Source organism: Daucus carota, chromosome 2 (assembly GCF_001625215.2).
Source record: "Daucus carota subsp. sativus chromosome 2, DH1 v3.0, whole genome shotgun sequence".
Taxonomy (NCBI): Eukaryota; Viridiplantae; Streptophyta; class Magnoliopsida; order Apiales; family Apiaceae; genus Daucus; species Daucus carota.
In genome coordinates this window covers 53259767-53280659 of record NC_030382.2, presented here as the reverse complement: position 1 = coordinate 53280659, position 20893 = coordinate 53259767, and the positions used below count along the sequence as shown (strand labels likewise).

At 31.8% G+C, this 20893-nt stretch overlaps 2 protein-coding genes and 1 non-coding gene across 4 annotated transcripts; 1 reads left to right on the top strand and 2 right to left on the bottom strand.

Moving 5' to 3' along the window:
• The first annotated feature begins 374 nt into the window (after positions 1 to 374).
• On the top strand, positions 375 to 6271 carry LOC108205689 (ornithine aminotransferase, mitochondrial). Its single transcript, XM_017375707.2, has 10 exons — positions 375 to 706; positions 1406 to 1514; positions 1648 to 1878; positions 2404 to 2563; positions 2757 to 2812; positions 3122 to 3274; positions 3706 to 3803; positions 4567 to 4647; positions 5324 to 5557; positions 6012 to 6271. Exons 1-10 carry the CDS (start codon positions 543 to 545, stop codon positions 6160 to 6162), a joined length of 1437 nt encoding a protein of 478 aa, XP_017231196.1. The 5' UTR covers positions 375 to 542; the 3' UTR covers positions 6163 to 6271.
• On the bottom strand, positions 4096 to 4183 carry TRNAY-GUA (transfer RNA tyrosine (anticodon GUA)). Its single transcript is given in 2 exon segments — positions 4096 to 4131; positions 4147 to 4183. It is a non-coding gene; the product is annotated as a tRNA-Tyr (tRNA).
• A 625-nt stretch (positions 6272 to 6896) lies between the features above and the next one.
• On the bottom strand, positions 6897 to 19462 carry LOC108210154 (transcription factor TCP2). Of its 2 annotated transcripts, none has more exons than XM_017381425.2 (4): positions 19166 to 19462; positions 18856 to 18933; positions 16522 to 18175; positions 6897 to 7263 (listed from the first exon to the last, which is right to left on the bottom strand). In XM_017381425.2, the coding sequence occupies exons 3-4, from the start codon at positions 17833 to 17835 to the stop codon at positions 7243 to 7245; spliced, it is 1335 nt and encodes a 444-aa protein (XP_017236914.1). In that variant the 5' UTR covers positions 17836 to 18175; positions 18856 to 18933; positions 19166 to 19462; the 3' UTR covers positions 6897 to 7242. The 2 variants fall into 2 exon arrangements, with proteins under 2 accessions (XP_017236914.1, XP_017236916.1); XM_017381427.2 differs by having other exon boundaries at positions 18846 to 18933; positions 19166 to 19439.
• Between the last annotated feature and the right edge of the window lie 1431 nt (positions 19463 to 20893).

The window sequence follows — 20893 nt, the reverse complement described above, 5'->3', positions numbered from 1 at the left end:
AAAAAAGTGTATAGAATTCAGAGGGACGGATAGAGTATTTGATGCGTGTACACAACATATCTGTATCTAATTTTCTATACAAGTACTAATAGAAAAGCAATCCGATTTAAAAAAACGTTCTTTTGAATTAATAAATCGACGTGGATAAAGTAAATATGTAATTTTATTTAATTTATTATTAGACGCCTAGTCTATCTTATGTTGATTAAAAAAAACCTATAATTAATAATTTTTACCGAAACAAATTCTATAATTTTATACTGTACCAATCAGACCTCACCATCACCACCAAAAACTTAAAAATTATTATAATTACTTCACGAATGCTTTAATCAATAAATTTTATTAGGACGTGGGACATATGATTCGGTATTATCCAACGGATTCATCATAATCAAATACGAGGAACATCTTTCATACACAAACCCAACTGACAAAACTTGATCCCTGAGTTGAGTAAACCTTAGTTTACGGTAATAGTTCATACATATATTATATACTATATGTCATCTTGATCATCTTGTAGAAGATCAAGAAAATTAATGGCAGGCAAGAAAGCAGCGTTGCAGTGTTTGTTCAACAGAGGTATTAACAGGAGCAAGGGGATTATTACACGTGGTTTTTCTGGCAGCCCAGAAGGCTTACCAGCTTCTTCCTCTTCTTCTCACCATCTCATCACTTTAGAATCTCAGCGCAGTGCCCACAAGTATGTATCATCAGATTATTATTATTATTATTATTATTTATTATATTCTCTGGAATCATTAATGGGCTATTGATTTTATGATTTTGAGCAAACCATATAGATAGAGTTTCGTAATAATTTAGTTTTGTTCTTGGGTTTTATTTTGGGCTCCTTTTGATTTTTGGTGGTATGTATTGATGCTTTTATTTTTGCCGAATAGATTGAAAAACTTCTTTATTCAGCTTTTCTGGATTTATGTTAAGTGTGCTTGATTATTTTTTAATATGAACTATAAGTGTGAAATTTGAATGGATAAGTAGTCTAGTAGATGATTAAGCCTAGAGGCAAGAGACCTACACTTATTAGAAGGTCTGATGAATTGAGATAACTGATAATGGAACATTCGGACAAATACATAGTATCAAGCATATTTGTAGTTCAACTGTTCTGAGTATTATCCTATAATAATTGGAGAAGAATATGGGCCTGATGCTTTAAATGCTGTTTCCACATTTGTAATCCAAAGAAAAAACTGTCAAGAATCTAAAAACTGTATGCACGCGTGTGCCTATGTGAATGTGTGTTTTTGATGGAAGAAACTTTATCAACAGAAATGTTCAAGACTGTAATCATTCTTCTCCCTGCAGAAATATTCCAGTGTTTAATTGTGTTGCACTGTGCTTTCTAAATATAGTATTTACATTTCTTTTTTAAATGCAGCTACCATCCTATTCCGGTTGTATTTTCTCAAGCAAAGGGATCATCTATTTGGGATCCTGAAGGAAACAAGTATCTTGATTTTCTCTCTGCTTACTCAGCAGTTAATCAAGTAGGATTATTTTGCAAAGTTTGATATGTCTTTTTGATTGAATGTCATCAGATCAGTTTTTGTGAGCATGTTTAAATGAGGTTGTTAATGAAGTTTATGCTATTCCTTTATACTAATTGGATATATGTTGCAGGGACATTGTCATCCTAAAATAATGAAAGCACTAGTAGAACAAGCAGAAAAGCTCACCCTCAGCTCTAGAGCCTTTTATAATGATCAATTTCCAGTATTTGCGGAGACCCTAACTAGCATGTTTGGATATGACATGGTGCTACCAATGAACACAGGTGCTGAAGGTGTAGAAACAGCTTTAAAATTAGCAAGGAAATGGGGATATCAGAAGAAAAAGATTCCTAAAGATAAGGTATCTTTAATTCGTCATATTTGTCTTAGATCATGTTTCTTCATCTGGCATATCTACTTGATTATAAATGAAGAATTCATGGCGCTAGATACCTTTCTTGTCCTTGTCCTATTCCAAGTTGCTATTGTTGTGTTTCTCAACTTGAGTCTGCACCTTGAATTAGTACACAACTATTTATTCCTTTTATTTACATTCACAGGAATTGAAATGCTGAAGTGGTAGCTTATTTTATTTAGCGTAGCTTTCTTTCACTTTGCTCTGTTGCAGTAGGCACGGTTCTAACCCATATCAGTCTCCTATCTTCTGCTTCAGGTTACTACGGTTAAAATAAGCCACTGAATATGTTTATGCTGAAGATCTTATGTGTATAATATGATATTTATGGCTTTGGACAGACTAGTAAATACTTTTAGTTTGCCAAAAATTTGCGTTCCTTGTTGCCTGGATATATTTTATTCAATTTTCTGCAGCTTCTAGTATGCTAATTTAAAATCATATAAGGTAATGATTCAGTGATTTATTTAGGCTATCATTGTGTCATGTTGTGGTTGCTTCCATGGGCGAACATTGGCAGCTGTATCAATGAGCTGTGACAACGAGGCAACCCGTGAGTTTTGGCCTCTGTTACCTGGGCAACTAAAAGTTGACTTTGGAGATATAGTTTCACTTGAGAAAGTATTTAAAGGTTAGTAAATTAGAGTCCTGATTAATGTCAAGGTATCATAATGTTTCCTACTGTGAACTGCTTTTACTCTATATAGATTACGTGTACTTATTAGTAAGCACTTACAAATTTATCTCTACTGAGTACCAAGTATAAGATATTACTTATTTACAATATACTTTCATGACTTGCAATTGTAAATTTTGTTGTCCAGAAAAAGGAGATCAGATTGCAGGATTTCTATTTGAACCCATTCAAGGAGAGGCCGGGGTACTGTTTTGCAACTGTTCTCTCATTTTATTTTAAAAGTATGAGTAAAGATTGATTGAGAGAACTTTTTAATCTACAATTATACCTTCATTATATCACATGTAAATATCCATTAGTCTTTCGATATAATTTCACAGCTTAAAACAATTACAATTCCGTCACTTTGTTCGCAAATGACCAATTTGTGTAATTGATTAGGGGTATGCTCGTTCTCTATATACTTATATGCCAGTCAAGCGTTTTTTTCCCCTTTTTAGGTACTTGCAAAATTTGTAACCGAGAGGACGTAACTTTATTTTTTATTGGCAGGTTATAATTCCTCCAGATGGGTACCTTAAATCTGTCAGAGATCTATGCTCAAGATATAATATTTTAATGATCGCAGATGAGATACAAAGTGGTATTGCTCGGTCAGGAAGAATGCTGGCTTGTGACTGGGAAGAAGTTCGGCCTGATGTTGTAGTAAGACTATTAACCCTTTTCTAATATGCATCTGAATTTCCGATGTTATTGACAAGTTATGTTCTCGCAACTGATGTTGAAGCATATCGCAACCACAATCAATTGCATATTTTTGGTTTCTCCTATTTTTTGCTCAGGAAGCTGCTGCCACATTAAACCACACCATCTCTGATTTGTTGTATATTTAATTCACAATTTTCAGTCATACACAACTAGAAGTTCAGGTGTTAGTATAAGATATAGCTCTGTATACTATTTGCCATTTTTCAATGAACTGGTAACCACGTAATACATGTGTGATTGCTAGTTTGCAGATAGACACGGACACACAGACGCGTACACACACAAACATACACTCACATAGGCAAAAAAAGATCAATAAGTTCTGTGCACATGTGTGTCTGAGTTTGATATAATTTTTTTTGATTCAGATACTTGGAAAAGCATTAGGGGGAGGAGTGATACCTGTAAGTGCAGTTCTAGCGGACAAAGATGTTATGCTCTGCATACAGCCTGGAGAGCATGGAAGGTTTGCCATTACCAAACCTCAGATTTGTGCGTTTTTATTCAGTTATCATTTATATTGATATTTCTTTTACCGGGGAAGGGATTACCTACTCTTAATGGGACAAATGAATGGAGTTTTATAAGGGCGATATACAGTAATTATGTTAGATATGACTCAAGCCTAGAAAGCAAGAATCATGATTGTTGTGTGCACAGCAAGAGTGAAAGAGCATGAGATTATGAAATGCATTACATTTTTAGGCATCAAGTATTGAGTGTCTGAAAGGACATGGATAACAACAAAAGCAAAAATATCCGACCTGCCGGATTCGAACCAGCGACCTAAGGATTTCTGTTTGAAACAACTACAGTCCTCCGCTCTACCAACTGAGCTAAGGTCGGGGATGTCCTAATATGAGGTTTTTTGGTATGAATTATAAAAACTTACTACCAAGACAAAAATCGATCTGGGCTTGTGGTAATAAGCCCATTTTTATAAGAACATAAGGTTTGAGCTTAAGAGGGTTTGACGTGGGCTTTAGACACTTCCACTGAAGGGGAAGGATCCTCATGCTTGGTCAAAATTTGACCTGATAAAACAAATTGTGTTGGAGAATTAATGTAGGTCGTGATTTGTTGGTTCACAGGTATAATTTATTGGATTAGTAAAAATCTTTTATTGGAAATTATGACTCATGCTAGAAAGATAATGGGGGATATGAGACCTCTGTTTTATTCCTGTTTTTGCTCAGAATAATAACATACTGATTAAATAATACTTTCAGCACATTTGGAGGAAATCCTTTAGCAAGTGCTGTTGCCATTGCATCATTGGAGGTCGTCAGGGATGAAGGACTTGTCGAAAGGTATTGAAGTTGAACCAAAGATTTGAGATCGAGTACTTAATCTATAATATATATAGAGAGTTAAGCTCTATGGAGACCACTATTGCCCAAGGTCCTGTGGCTCCATTCTTATTTTGATTGCATTTAGTTAATTTGGTCATAAAATTTAAAAGCTCCTTTGCCGTTTCTCCATTATCCTCAAATTTTTTTTCATGTTTCTGCAAAATAGGCCTGGTCATGCTCTGTTACCACAGGTCAGAGGCTTGGGAATTGATTCTAATCGAAAGTCAATTAAAGGGCAAATCTGATAAAAATCATAAAACATTAATTTATGGAGTTTCTTGGGGAAATAAAGGACATGATTGTTCTTCAGTGTAAACTGTAAAGCATGTAATACACTCCTCAGTGTACATACTGGATTATGCTTAGACCAATCAGATCAAATTAGGTGCTACCAATCAAGGTTGATATATCTTCACAAGTCAACGAATCAGAATTTATCTAATATATATCCGATATATGAATTAATACCTTGAGTTTTCTTTGACTCGAAGTCTGGAGAAAATTTTCAAGTCGATAAAAGGCCAGCTTGCTATAATTGCACGTATCAGTTATCATAAAATTTCAAAGAGTTGTCTTTAATTATATTGGGTTTATTGTAAAAATTGCAAAGTTCTCATTTTTTACTTCTTGACAGATCTGCTCAAATGGGTGAACTGCTTAGGCAGCAATTGTTGAAGATCTGGCAGCAGTATCCTGACCTTATTAAGGAAGTTCGTGGAAAAGGTTTATTTAACGCTGTAGAGCTTAAAAGCAAAGCTTTATCTCCCATCACTGCTTATGATATATGTCTGAAACTGAAGGAGAGAGGAATTCTTGCAAAGCCTACTCATGATTCAATTATTCGTTTGACACCCCCTCTCTGCATGAGGTATAATTTTATTATAAATGACTACTAAATTTATATGTTATATTTCTAAGTTTCTGTTAATAAATACGAAGAAAGTAGTTAATTACCTAAAAAGGAAAAACACAAAAACAAAAGCCAAAACAAATAAACATCCGTTTTGTCCTTTCTAAAATTCCTTGAGGAGTTGAGGTTAATATCTGTGAAGCAGGTCACAATTAAGAGACTGTGGTACTCCCTGTATATAAATCAGCCAAGCTCTACCTATTTTATTAAGTTATTCCAGTGGCAATTATGTCTAAAGCTATCGACCATTTTATTAGTAAAATGTGGTTAAAGAGTCATAATGCACTATGTGTTAGATTCAATACTTATTGTGAAGGGTAATAGTATGCACTACCGTTTTAAATCATAGTATCATACTATCTGGTCCACAACTACAGCTTATACAGTGACTTATTATTGTGGGTGTTTTCAGCCCGGAAGAGCTTCAGGAAGGCTCAAAGGCTTTGCAGGATGTTTTGGAACATGATCTACCAAAGATGCTGCGAGAGAAACCAAAAACAGTCTCCCATATAACTCCTAGTACATGTGACCGTTGTGGACGTGACTTGTATGGCGCTTCATGAATATGTTTGAATTACTATTCTTCTTTGCTTTGTATACCCGATCTGATAATGTATGGTACACAAGACCCATGTCTCTCAAGTATTAATAATAAAATGTTGATACTATCTATATTTCTCCCTTTAAGTAATACAAAAGTACACTCTTCGCAGAATGATAGAACAGAAAATCATTTTGTAAGCCAAGAGTGCTTCTTTGTTACACCTTGCACCGAGACGTTCAACAGGAGTTATATACTTATATTCCTTGTTAACTTTATAACTTGTTTTTTCGGGTTGCAATTTCTGGATATTGAGCAATTTGGCCTTTTCTTTGCAAATCCAAGTTCACAGATGGGAACTCAGGTTGCGTGATTGATAATATAGTGTTTAGCAATTTCCTGCACCACCAAAATCCGGTTCTCACTAACAGAGACCAAATTTGAACACAATCTGATTCGATTAATCCGGGATGTCTCGTGTATTAAAACAAAACAGAATTCGCATTCCGATGCAAAATAACTTAGATGATGGTCTTGTAATAACAATTTGCACGCGACACTTTGTTTAGCAAACTGCTTTATCCAGCATCGTTCAAATTCTCAGAACATAAATCCCGTCTAGTTTCAGTTGAACATCAATTAATAACTGAGTGGTAAAAGGGTATGGAGAACTGAAGCATAGACCAAAATCTGTATTTGATTTGGGAAAAGGAGGGGAAGTGCCGTAGCCTCTGGTTTCAGTTTCACACAAACATATAAGATGGCAAACAAAGTCTCCACATTAAAAAAGAACAAGAATCTGTAAAAGAACAGAACACGTGCAGTAGAGAAGAGATCGATGTGTATCTCATACATCAAAACACAAAACACTCTGCGCCTTCCAGGCCGAGATACTAGATAAGTTACGTAGAAAACCAAAACACTCTGCGCCTTCCAGGCTGAGATAGTAGATAAGTTACGTAGAAAACCAAAACAAGAATCCGAATAGTGACCTTAAACTTAAGAAACACGACATGAATTACAGGAGCATAATACTATAGTGTCTGCTGAGGACTGAGGAGACGGTGCATGCGTTCTCTCCTGTGAGTTCCTTCCTGTTCTACTACTTGTCCGCCTTCTTTACCTGCATTCAACATCAACAACGTAAATGGCCGGGATTGAATTTTTCAGCATGCAATGTTTATTTTAACGGGAAAAAATCTCAGGTTGCAAACTGAAGCCAATTTGAAATTAGGAAGGTAAACTGTCAAGAAATAAATTATGAGTACTTAAGCCTTTTTGGCTGAAAAAATCTCAGGTTGCAAACTGCAGTAAGCTCTAAATTTTACATGTTCATAAAGAAAGCTTAATCTATTCGGATCAAAATTTGGATCCTCTTGGAAATTTCCCCAATATACTGCAGGTTTAATACTACAACAAAAACAAGCAACTTTACTGAAATACTGCCTGTATAAATTTGAAAATGATCCGCTGATATTGATCTTGAGGCAAACACAAAATGTAAAACAAATTCAGACAGTCCAAAGATGAACTATTTTAAAATAGCTCAACACAGGACATGCTGGCACTAATTTACTTCTAAGCTGCCTAAAATAACTGGTTTAGCAACTGCTAAGTAAGAATTTGCCTAGCATGTAACAAATCATGTGGGATATAAATCAGCATTCATATCGGTAGCATTGTATAACATATAAATCAATGAAACAGGTAATACGCGTTATACCACTGAAATGAAACAAAGTGTGATCATAATTTATACTGATTGTCCAGTTCTTATGCATTCAATACTCACTAGTTTAATCATTTGACAGCATGATTTATTAAAGCTTATAATTTGGCAGGAATAGAATATATGGTAATTGGTAAAATCGGATTCAGGAATTGATAGAGAGACTTAATTAATATTAACAAATAATTCCCAAATGTTGATAGTTCGTCGAATATAAAACCATGCATATCAAATCTATTACTAAATGCTACAGTATATTTATTTACGGGATGTTTTTATGTATAAAAATTTAATTTTCTGGACATAGGTTGCTTAAGCCCCCCTGCATCATAGTCGTTATGAAATGTAATCACAGCATTTGTAAGGGTACTTGGTGGAACATATATAATCACAGAATACTTGGTAGAAAATGCAGCTGATTAATTAGCCTGGAACAAAGGCATGATAACTAGAAATTATAATAATGGATCCAAAAAGACTGACATACAAAAATTACTTAATATTGGTATTATGTATATCAAAATATACATACTTGAAATATACACTGTCATCTAAAATTTGTACTATATGATATAATAAACTATGCGAGGTAACAAAAATGTTATTTTTAAATATTTTATGTAAAAATAATTTATATCGGAGTTGTATGCTTCGTACGGAATGTGCACAAATTAATTCAGCTTGATTTTTGATTAAAATCATTGTTAAATTTTCAGTTTGGTTTCTCCTTTTAGTCATAGACAAACTAGTGTATTTTGAGTGTGATTATGTGTTCATGTTTTCGTTTGTAATTTTTAATAACTAATAATATAATATATTCTGTTAATTAGAATTTTTAATTCCTCTAATCTATCTATCATATATCTAATAGGAGAACAAGCAAATAAATTCATACAAAATCATAATTTTACCCATATTCAATTATTATATATTAATAGCTCATACTTATCAATCTCCATTTAATTCAATCATTCTCTAATAATAATCCTATTGAACTAATCTCTTTTATAATTACATTTTAATAACGATTATTATGTATTAACATATATTATAAGTAAATTATATTATATTATAAAGATTTATAATAGAGAATGAATTTTCTATATGAATCAATATTTTAGGAGAAAATTTACAATCAATATCCAAGGCCAGCGTTATATAATAAACTATTATCATATTAAGGCCAACATTCAAGAGAGGGACTCCTTATATGGAGTTACATAGTGCGCCACCATAAATCATCAATTTTATTATAAATTCTGTTATAAAATACATATAAAACGTGATTCTAATATAGAATACTATAAAATATATCTATTTTAAGTAATTTAAAACTTAAAATTTGATGAAAAAAAGTATATTTTCGAAACTGATTCTACAACAGAATAATTCTGGATGATTATTATTCTGTTATAGAATCATGTTGAGATATTGCATAATTTTGGATGATCTTTGGAATAAAAAAATTGTATATCTTCGTTTTCGGTTTAATAATTAAAATTTGTAATTATATTTCATAAAAAATATAATAGAATATATATTATGTGTATATTTATAATGGTGTGCTACGTAACTCCATATAAGATGGTATGCTATGGAGTGCTACCCATCATATTAAATCAACATTTTACAAATTAAATATTCTTGAATAAAATGTCATATTATAATACACTGAGGAAAAGATTATTTTAAGTCATATTAGAAAGCAAAATCAATTTTTTTATCCAATTATTTATTTTTTTAGAAACATACTACCAAACTAAAATTATATTTATTTTAGGTGAAGTTACATTTCTTTTTCATTTTAAATCATTCTATTAATTTTGTCTAAAAAACTATAAACCAATCCAAACCATACTTTAAAAGAAACTCTCAAATGTTCTTAGTGCTCTTGAAGATCAAACTCGAATTTAAAGATGAATTTGTAGTCCAAATTTAGAGTTTATGTAGCCAAATCGATTGTTGTGAAACTCTCTACCTGATTTCATCAATAAAAAATGATTTGTGTAAATTTTCAATTTTGACCTAATTAAGGCTTTCATTTTAGTTAATTGTTTTTGAAGTTATGAATGCATCAATCGTTCGATTTTGAGCTTCAATACATTAATCTTGTGATTTTTGGCTTATGATTTTGTGTTCGCCGTAAAAGTGGACGCAATTTGTGTCTTTAATTTTTTCGGTTGATTGAGTGATTATTTGTTAGTATAAGTTGGTGTGATGATCTTGCAGGAGTGTGTTGATTCTTATGTACCAAGTTTTATTGAGTTTTTAATCAATATTAGTATTGTCATATTTTAAATTTGAAAGATTTTTTGGTTCTTGACGGAATGGTCGAGAAGTACTTTGGTTATTAAGAGCAACTCCAAGAGTCACCTAACTTTTTCTTCAAATAAATTATACACAATACACTCTTAACTATTTAGGAGTTAAAATGTTGTTTCTTCTCCAACAGACTTCTTCAAATTGATTCTCCTTCTCTATCATTTATTGCTTCAAGCATGCATATATAAATGTTATCATGTATGTTCAGTACATTGAAGAGAAAGAAAAGAATATAAAATGAGTTAGGAGGGAACATATCCTCCTCAACATTGAGGAAGCAAATGAAACTCCTAAGATTTTGAGGAGAGGTAAGGAGCTTGTTGGAGTACATGTAAACTCTGGATTCTTCAAAAAATGACTTAAGAGCTTGTATAGGGTGGTTGTTGGAGTTGCTCTAAGTAAGAGTTGTTGAGTTTGTATAGAGTGATTTACACTAAAAATCAGAGAAAATAGAGCCGATTTGAACATAAATTCAGCTTTATTAGAGAGTTTTGATGACCGGAACGGTGCTGGTTTCTGGGTTGCTTAGATTCCGGCAGCATGTACATGTTCAAAGTGATATAAAAGTTCCGATGTAGATTTCACGAAATGGTGGAATTGTTGAGGACAACACGTAAGAAAGTGGCGTCGCAAAGATAATTAGAAGAAAAGTTGTTCTTTGGTTTAATTAGAACTCGCGAAGAAAGATGAGTTGTAATGAATGAAAATGAACTTAGTGTTGTAAACTATATTAAGTTATTGCAACTTTTTCCATTGATGTTGCAATGAATGTGTTGCAGTTGTTTATTATTTTCTTGTTCATGCAGACATGTATGTGATTTTGGTATATTTATTATATATATAGAGAGTTATATATGATATTGTTCCAATATCAACTTTTCTAAAAAATAATTACATACCACATTAAAATATAATACATGTCTTATGTATATTGATCGTTGGGGATGGAATGGAATGAAATATAGCGAAGTTAGATTTTAAAAAAACCTCATCGATTGACGGAAAAATTCAAATTAGAAATAGAGGGGATTATGTGGGATGGGGAGGTGTGTATTTAAATTATGTGTTGTGTGGTGATATTAGATTTGTCTTAGAGTTTAGGTTAGTTTAGTTTGTAATTTGTATTTAATTTTAGTTTGTATTCCAACAATTATATACATATAGAGTTAAGCTAGTATTCCTCATTTCAGTGGAGTCCTTATCATTCAAAATTAGATAAAATTTAATCTAGTGGTTTCAATTTTTTTTTGTTTTGTTTTACAATATTTTTAAACATATGACAAGCTAAGGATTATATTCTATAACGTAATCAACATGCATGACAATTGATTTTTATAAATCATAAGACGATATGTTCTACAATATGTTTAATATGTCCTACGATTTATAAAATTAATTGTTGTGCATTGATTAAATTGTAGAACATAATCTTTAACTCGTGGGATGTTTAAAAATATTGTAGAACAAAAAAATTTAAAATTAAAACCACTATTTTATATTTTATCCAATTTTCTAAGACCCCGTTGAAATGAAGACTGCAAGGAACTTTAACACACACATATATATTATATATTATGAGTTGGATGGTAATTAATATGGTATTGGCTTTATATCGGTGTGGTTCTAACTACTTTTATAATATCATTTACAATAATTTGTATTTAACTTTATAATAAAAATAAACTTGAATTTTAAATATATGACTTAGCACCAACATATATTACTAATTTATATATTTTATGAAATTATTTTGGTCTTTGAACATAATATATTTATTACATGTTAATGTCTTATGCTCACTCATATATACTCACTCCGTTCCTCGTGGTTGTTTACGTTCAGTGTTTGTATTTGTACGTATTCAGAGACTGCTATAAAGTATAGTTTCATTACTTTAAAAAAAAAAAAATTCGGAATAAAAGTTTAAATATCAAACTTTTATTCGGAGGAAAAAAATTTAAAAATATATTATGAAATTATACTTTAAATGAGAGTGGAAAAACGTGCCAAAAAGTCATGTAAATAAATGAGGGGATAGAGGAGGTATATAATTAGGGGCCGTTTGGTTAGGGGTATTCAGGAAAGGAAAAGGTAATCTTTGTAGGTGTTTGTTTTGTAAAAATCATCTTTCCCTTTCCCCTTTTTTAGTAGTGGGTTTACCCAATATTACTCATAACTCATTCCCCACCCCAATTAGGTATTTGGATTCTCTTTCCTCACTTTTTTTCTATTTTGAGTTATAATTCATATTTTAAACAATTAGAATAGAAGATTATCATATAAAGTATTTTTAGGAATTAAAAATAATTTTTAATTTAGTTTTTTAATTAAATATAATTGTGACATAATTCACATTTTAATTTATTTAAAAAAATTAATAGAATGGTTAAATAAATTATATTAATTTATTAGAATGTAAATAAATTATCTTGTTATAGATATAAATACATTTAACTCTTTTGAAATTATATAATATTAAAAAAATTGAATATAAAATTAATCACACAAATTTTCATTCCGTTTCTGCCACAAAACCAAACAAGCAAAACAATTCAGGATCATTCCTTTCCTTTCTCCGTTTCCCTTTCTGGATTCCTTTCCGTTTCCTTGAAGCGAACCAAATGCCCCTTATAATATAGTAATCAATATTTATGAATATCTTCTGGTTATTATAATATTATAAGTACTCTCTAAAGTCTAAACAAACAAGGAAGGAAAATCGTCGATTTGAAATAAAGTTCTCTCGCAGGTTAGACTCCATGATTGCCTATAGAGGTCTCTTGTATGGTGGTTATTTGGCTGTCACGTTTCCTCTGATATACTACTAGTACTGAGTATGTACTCCCTCCGTCCCAATCAATTCAATCCCATCATTTCTATACATTCCCAAAATAGCAACTTTTTATAATATAAAACACTATTACACCCACTACATTCTCCCACTATCTCCATTATATAATAATAAAAACACTATTACACCCAGTACTTTACTCCACTATCTCAAATCTATTATTAAAAAATAGGTGGGTCCCACCACTTTACCCACTTTCCATCTAACTTTACTCATTTTTTACACTTTTTCTTAGTTAATTCATTGGGACGGAGGGAGTAGTCCCTCAGTTCCCGTGTATTCTATGCGTTCAGTCAGTCGTTTATTACATGACACTCAGTGAAGTATAATTTTATAACTTATTTTTAAGATTATTTTTTTGAATAAAAAATTTTGAAAAAGGTTATCAATATATTTTTTAGAGAAACATTAGACTCAAGGGACGACAAAGAGAGTATTAGATACACACTGTCACTTGCATAATATAGTTATTTGCCGGTGACATATTTTGTGATATGCTTTTTGTGTCTCTTACTTTTTCAATGGGTGTGGAGTTAATTCTTTACATGCCATCATTTTCTTATTTCTTTTTTATTTTCGCACTAGTTTTACTACATTATCTCTCTTTTATATATTAAAAATTAATAAAATTCCACATTTCATCTACTTTTCTTTTTATTCTAAATTTAATTAACTTACTTCAAGATAAACAAATATTCAATTATTATAAATTTCTTATATAGTACTGAGAGAAAATTACAAAATCACAAAATGAAGTCACTTTTGAAAGTCCTATAAAAGACTATAACAAGATTGTCCCGGTATCTTGCATCACAATATATTTAGCACATGACAAACTTTGAAATAAGAACGAAATGATGGATAATTATGAATATAATTACGAGTTGAGTTTTATGGAGTTTAGTACCAATTATCATTTTTTGATTTAGTTATATATGATATACAACTTAAATTTTATAGATTCCACATTTACGGTGGAGTCTTGATCATATTTTTCAAAATATGATAAAATATAATTATATTATAAGTTGATTTTATTTTGCTATTATATTTTTAAAAATCCGAGAATTTGAAATTATATTCTACAATATAATCAACATGCACACTAATTAATTTTTTAAATCGTAGCACATTGTGTTCTATAATATAATTAATAAGTAGAACAATAATATCAATGATTAATAAGGTTGGAGTATGTTAATAATTAATTGATAATTATGTTTAAAATTATCTATAAATGATAAATTATATATAGACTTTGATAATTAAAAATATCATAGAGGTCCAAGTTTCATGAAGTTCACAATATTTTGGAGTCTAAAATTGAGTAAAATATAATACTATCATTTTAACTGCTTTTGACTTTTTTACGCGTATTTTAAGATGTTAAAAAAATCACATCGAAACATAAATATATTTTAGAAAATTTATATCAAATAAAAGTTTAGAATCTGAAATTTTATTTGATATAAGAATTGAATTTTTATATTAAGTGTAGATATTATTTTTTTACACCTCAATATACGTGTTAAAAAGCCAAACATTAGTTAAAATGGGACTGAGAGAGTATAGTATTTTTCAATTTTAATTTTTTTGTTTAATAATATTTTTCAACAGCTGGAAAACCTGCAAATTATGTTCCACAATGTAATCATTGTAATGGTAGAACAGTTCATTTTAAAAATCATGGCACATCATGTTCTACAATAGAACTCATAAGCTCAATAATGATCTTAATGATTAGAGCATCTCAAGCAGTGTCTAGAGGTTCCCTAAATATATAATAAACAATTCAAATTCTAAATAATAGGGATCTTATATTGATTGACAACTCCAACAATGATCCCTATTTCTCTTCACTATTATTATTATAATATTAAATTCAAATTCTTTTAACGAAAAGATTACAAAAAATATGTGGGAAAGAGTGTGCAAAAGGTGAAAGTTGAATATTTAATCATTAAAAATGAAACGAGGAATGGGTCAGGGATTCCCTACTTACTTATGAGAAATGGAAATTGGATCTTAACATTTAGGGAATGAGCAGGACTCTGCTGGAGTGAATTTCTGTGCATATTCTTTAAAATAATAGCTTAGGATCTCATATAGCTAATCTGCTGGAGATACTCTTATTAAATTTGAAAGATATTAATGACTAATTGATATTTATGTTTAAAACTACTTATATATAAACTTGGATAATCAAAGATATTATTTATGTTGACTTAGAAATTATGACCGGTACTCCAATATTCTAACTTAAATGCGGACTTCATAAACCACAATTTTATCAATTATAAATCAATATATATAATGATGTCATATTAAATTTTGATATTAATTTATTTTATTTTCTTAAATATAAAGCAATAATATTATCTGTATGAATTATGCCTCTCATTTGCATCAGCTGAGTTCTGAAAATTCTGCCAGTATCAAAAAAAAAAAAAAACAATGCAAACTGAGAGCAACATCCTATGGTAAATTATATAACTAAGTTATACCAGATTTTTTTTATGTTTGAACTCTGAAATGGAAAGTCCCTCAAAATTTTTGTTTAATTTGATTAGACAGTAACTGAAGACAAAATATTCATCTTGCAACACAAAAAATTTAAAAAAGTCCCAATTACTCTATCAAACCAATGAGTACAATACTCTCATGAGTAACCATGAAGCGTCACTTCATAGTCATACTACATCATGCTACATCATGTATCACCTAGAAAGAATTAAGAATTAAGGTACACATTAATCATCTCCATGATGAGATCACTGGAATCTCTTGGTACAATTCAAAAAGATAGAGTGGCCTGGTTTTTCTTATTAGTACAAGTTAGTCCCAACTAAATGAGCTTACGTGCATGGAGTTTGACCAATGGTTGTTCAAAGTTAACAGTCTTATAATGACCCCACCAACCCTGTTGCTTAGCAATTTGAACAGGCTTGGTTTCAGTGACAGTTAAATTGGTACTGGCATTGATATGGACTCAACCTTTGGGCGTAAAGACCAAATCTTGTGATGTAATTATAAACAAACCTATTAAGATTAAGCCTAGTGTAAAGTCTATTTCCTTCACACAATGACTAACACCTGGCTTGCTATACACATGCTAGAAAGAAGGGAACCAAAAAGAAAACAAGCATAGAGACAACCTGCCGGATCCCTATTTTCATCAATCTATGCTGTATAATAAAGACAACGCAATACATAACATAATGCTACATCAATTAAATATACTCAATTGCTATGCTTACTTTTGTGAAACCAAGAAACCCAAAGCATTCATGGAGGAGAGCATTATCATATTATATATAGTACATACATATAGCACGTAAATCCAAAAAGCAAACTTTTGCAAGCATAAAATAAGTGCATAAACAAGAACCCACGTGACCCAAGATTTCAAATTAGCAGGTAATAAGGAAAAAAAGGAAACAATTTTATATTATGTAGACTGGTGAGTAGTGTGGGAGTACCTGAGAAGTAGATGAGTAGTGATGGTGCTGCTGCTGTTCTGAATGCCTGCCTGCATCTCCATAGTATAGCTGTAGTCCAGCAGGGAACTGAGGGTGGTGCTGAGGATGTTGCTGATGGGTCTCGGTTGTGGAGCCATTTGGGACCGCAGAGCTTATGAAGAAGGGTGATGAATGTGGTCCATCCATGGGTGAGAACCTCTGATGGAGTTGAGGCATTGTTGATAAATTGGACTGAAGGGTCCCCCTATTGAAACCAGCAAGGCCGGAAGATATAGAGAAGTTTAGGTTGTAATCACTCCCGCCAGAAGCAGTTGGGACAAGATTGTCTTGGACAAATGAAAACTGTTGAAGCTCGTGATGTTGCTGATCTCCGGATGTGACAGTGAATGGAGAAATCATCATGGGCTGTGGTAGAGAATTCCCCAATTGTATATGCCCCGGATAATTAGGCGATGGATGGTTAAGTCCTGTACCAAAATAATCCATTGGAGCATTAGGCCATTGTCTAGATGATGGTGAGGACTTTTGGAGGTGTGGAGCTCGAGCATTACGGCTAGTGTTATGGTTGTTAACACCACCACCACCACTTGTGAGTAACTCAGTGAAAGAGGAGTTGGGGGTTACACTATGGTGATGAGCAGGAAAAAGAGAATCAGTTTCTTTCTCCTTTTCCTTTTCTGCTGCCCTACCTCTTGCCCTCTCTCGAGCTTTAATCCGGATCTCAGACCGCGAAATTGACAACCCACCAGAGCCTTTGCTGGTCTCAGAAGTGCTACTACAAGCAGATTTTGACAAAGAAACATTCTGGTTTTGGTAGTGATGATTCGGATCCATATCCATTTCCAAGTCATTAGAATCAAACCCATGTTCTATTGTACCTCCACTTGACCTCTTTTCATCACTGAGTTGCTTAGGAGTATCCGGAAACGAAGAGGTATTCAGTGAAGGTAGCTCAGAAATGGAACTCTCCGCGGCTTTCAGTAGCCATTCCACAGCTTTACTGGGTTGATCATACCCGAGCCGATCTTGAAGATCATAAAACTGAATGGCTGTAGTGACAGAAAGGCGAACACGGCGGTCTCTCAGCCCTTTAGAAGTCCATACTTTGCTGTGCCTGTCTTTGCCACCAGAAGCCCTAGAAACCCTAACTATTCTCGACGACGGCCATCCACAAAACCTACCAATATCATTCCCAGAAGCAATCCTCTTGGCATCTCCCTCATCTTCATCATCCCCCTTCTGACCTATCTTGTTACCACCGCTTCTACTTCTCGGAAACTTGCAACCTTGGTTTTGAATGTCATCCATATCCATATCACTTTCATACCTTTCCCCACATACATATAACTAAAAGCAATTCACCTTCATCCTCATACTCTATGAATTAAGACCAAATCTCCTAGTGGGTAAGGGCTAATTGGCTGTAGATTAGGGTTTAGAGAGAGAAAGATTAAGGGCTAGCTATATATATATATTATGACTAGATTTGCTTTGCATTAATGAGGATTACACAGATGACTTATGACTAACTAATTAAGTTTATATGGTTATGTGTATAATAAAGTCTTGGCTTGATGTATCATGTTGAATAGCAGCCGTGGTGTCAGCGAGAAACTCCGTTTGAAGCTTTTTCAGTGATTTCTGAAAGCAAAGCCTGAGAAAAAATCAGAAGTTAAAAATCTCTCTCTTCTAGGCAGCTTGTTCTGTAAAAAGAGTAAAAACCCATCAAAAGGAAACAGGAAAATTTAAAGAAAAAGCAGATTAAAAAATACATGTAATGTATTCTCAAGTACCCTGCTTTTCTACACATGCCTTTATTACTATTACTATTACTATCTGAGCAGACTGTAAAGCAGCACCCACAACTAATGCATTTATATATAGTATGTATTAATATCAGTGTATTTATAGCTATAGATAATGTTTAAATTAAGATGAAAAATCATAAGTAGTTCACTAAAAGTTAAGTTTCTCAACTGCTGGTACTAATTACTCCTACCTCATTTTGCTTTAGATTTAAGCTTTGATTAGAAACATGGTATCCAGTTTGCTCAAAGTTAACCTAAAATTAAAAAACAAACAAGAACGGTACAAATATATATATATATATATATATATATATATTGTAAATATATAACTAACCCATTATCAATAATTGATATTAAATACAGCTTACAAGTGTGTATGTGTAAATAATGGTTATGAAATCGGTTAAGACTAATATAATATTTGACATATTTTAGTGAGCAGATGGAGAGGGAAGATGATAAGAACAAACCTATCTAACACACATACATATACATATGCAAGTTTGTACTGTGTACATTAGTTTACCAGCTTGTTGTCTGTTAGAAAGTTGCAAGTAACGACAAAGTACCCAACTAGAGGCTTTGGATCTGAGAGCTTCTCAGCCTGTTTAACAACATTAATGGCAGATCGATCAGCATCTTAAGTATTCACATTAACATCATTTAAGTAACAAAACTAAAAATCAGTAACACTAGTACAAATCTCTCCTACTTCATGTGTGTGTTTGTGAAATCTCTCTCTCTCTCTCTCTCTCTCTCTCTCTCCCTCTCTCCCCCCCTCCCACTAAATTCCGCAAAATGTACATAACTATGCACTCCGAGACACACGCTCATACCTTTGGAGTCAATTTCCGGTGAGTAGAATAGTGAACAATGCAGCCTAAAAAATAGGTATATATATTTATGGAGTAGTGAAGAGGTTTTGTTAAATTTAACAAAAAAAGGAAAGAAAGAAAGAGAGAGATGGAAATTATGAGGAAGAAGAAAGCTAGAAGAGAAATGCCCTAGGAAGAAAGTAAAGAAGAAGAGCGAGCAAGTAGTAAAAAAAGCATTGTGTTTGTATGTGTGTTGTGTGTGTATTGGTTATGGGGAATGGAGGGATATATGAATGAGATTATCCAGACAGCGCCGTTCCCCTCTTCCCCTCCCTGTAACTTGTATTTAATCTACCTCTTCCTCCTCTTTTTTTATCTTTTTACCGCGCTTCTGTTGATTGCTCTACCATTTTTATCCCTCTGCGATTCGAGTTTTTATAAAATGGCATTTTTTTGTGTGTGCCATAATAACTGTTATTTTTTTTAATTTTTTTTGACAGAACTGTTATTTTTTATTTAGATATAGACATTTTTTAGAAATAATGTTATAGCAGTGAACACATATTAAACTCATCGACTATGTACCATACATAGCCAAGATAGAAAAGAAAATTTAGTTATCGGATATTTTTAGCAAACAAAGACCTGGGAAAAATGGATAGAAGACAGTAAAATACACATAGGAGTTGGGAAGACGGGGGGCATATAGTGGAGAAAAAAAAAGGCGGCTTCTTTGTTCTTTTTACATCTTCAATAATAAAAAATAATTAGAAAAATGTATATGATATTTATGTAGCATTTTTAGAGATAATTTGAAAAATCTATAAAGACATCTCCGAGCGTAATCCAAAATCCAAATTTGAGACAGTTTTGCCTCAAACAACTCCAACCTTGAATCGAAAAGTGATCCAAACATAGATCAGTGAACAATACTGGTCCAAATTTGGATCACTCATGTTCATTGATCCAAATCTTTTTAATATTAAAATATTATTAGTTTTATTATTTAATAATTTTGTTAATGTTATTAAAGATAAATTAATTAAGATTAAAATATAACTAAAATGACGATTAATTATAAAATAAAATTTCAAAATACCTAAAATTTCATAACACATGAAAATTAAAACCATGAGTAAAATAATACAATATAGATAATAAAACGACAATACAACTTTAGATAAAAATATTAAAACAGTATCGAATCCAGAAGTTGAGACGGTTTTGAATGATGAAAATGATGAGCGATTTCAACAATTGATCAATCACTACATTAAAATCAAAAACAAAGATGCACATCTTGAACCTCGAAATGCATAATTGAGCAATTTTGGGAAGAATATAATAATCCTGATAATTATTATTTTTTATGTGACATGCTTTTAATTTATTTTCATGTATCACATAAAAAAATATTTTTATGAATTTAATTATTATATATTTAAATTTTTATATTTTTTTATTAATTGAATAATTATTTTATGATTACACTACATTTCATATTATTGAGAAGATTTTTTTTTTTTTTTTTAAGGAGGGTAATTCAATAATGAAAATTTATACAACATTTATAAATCGAAATCAAGGAACGAACACATGATCATATCGTCTTTGAATCCTTATTTTTTCCGTAGACAATCAAGCGATTTTTTGAAAAAATATATACATATTATAATATTCCCACCGTTGTTTCCAACAATCGGTCGATTTCTATTAATCAACCAAGACCTAAGTAGTTTTAATTGATAC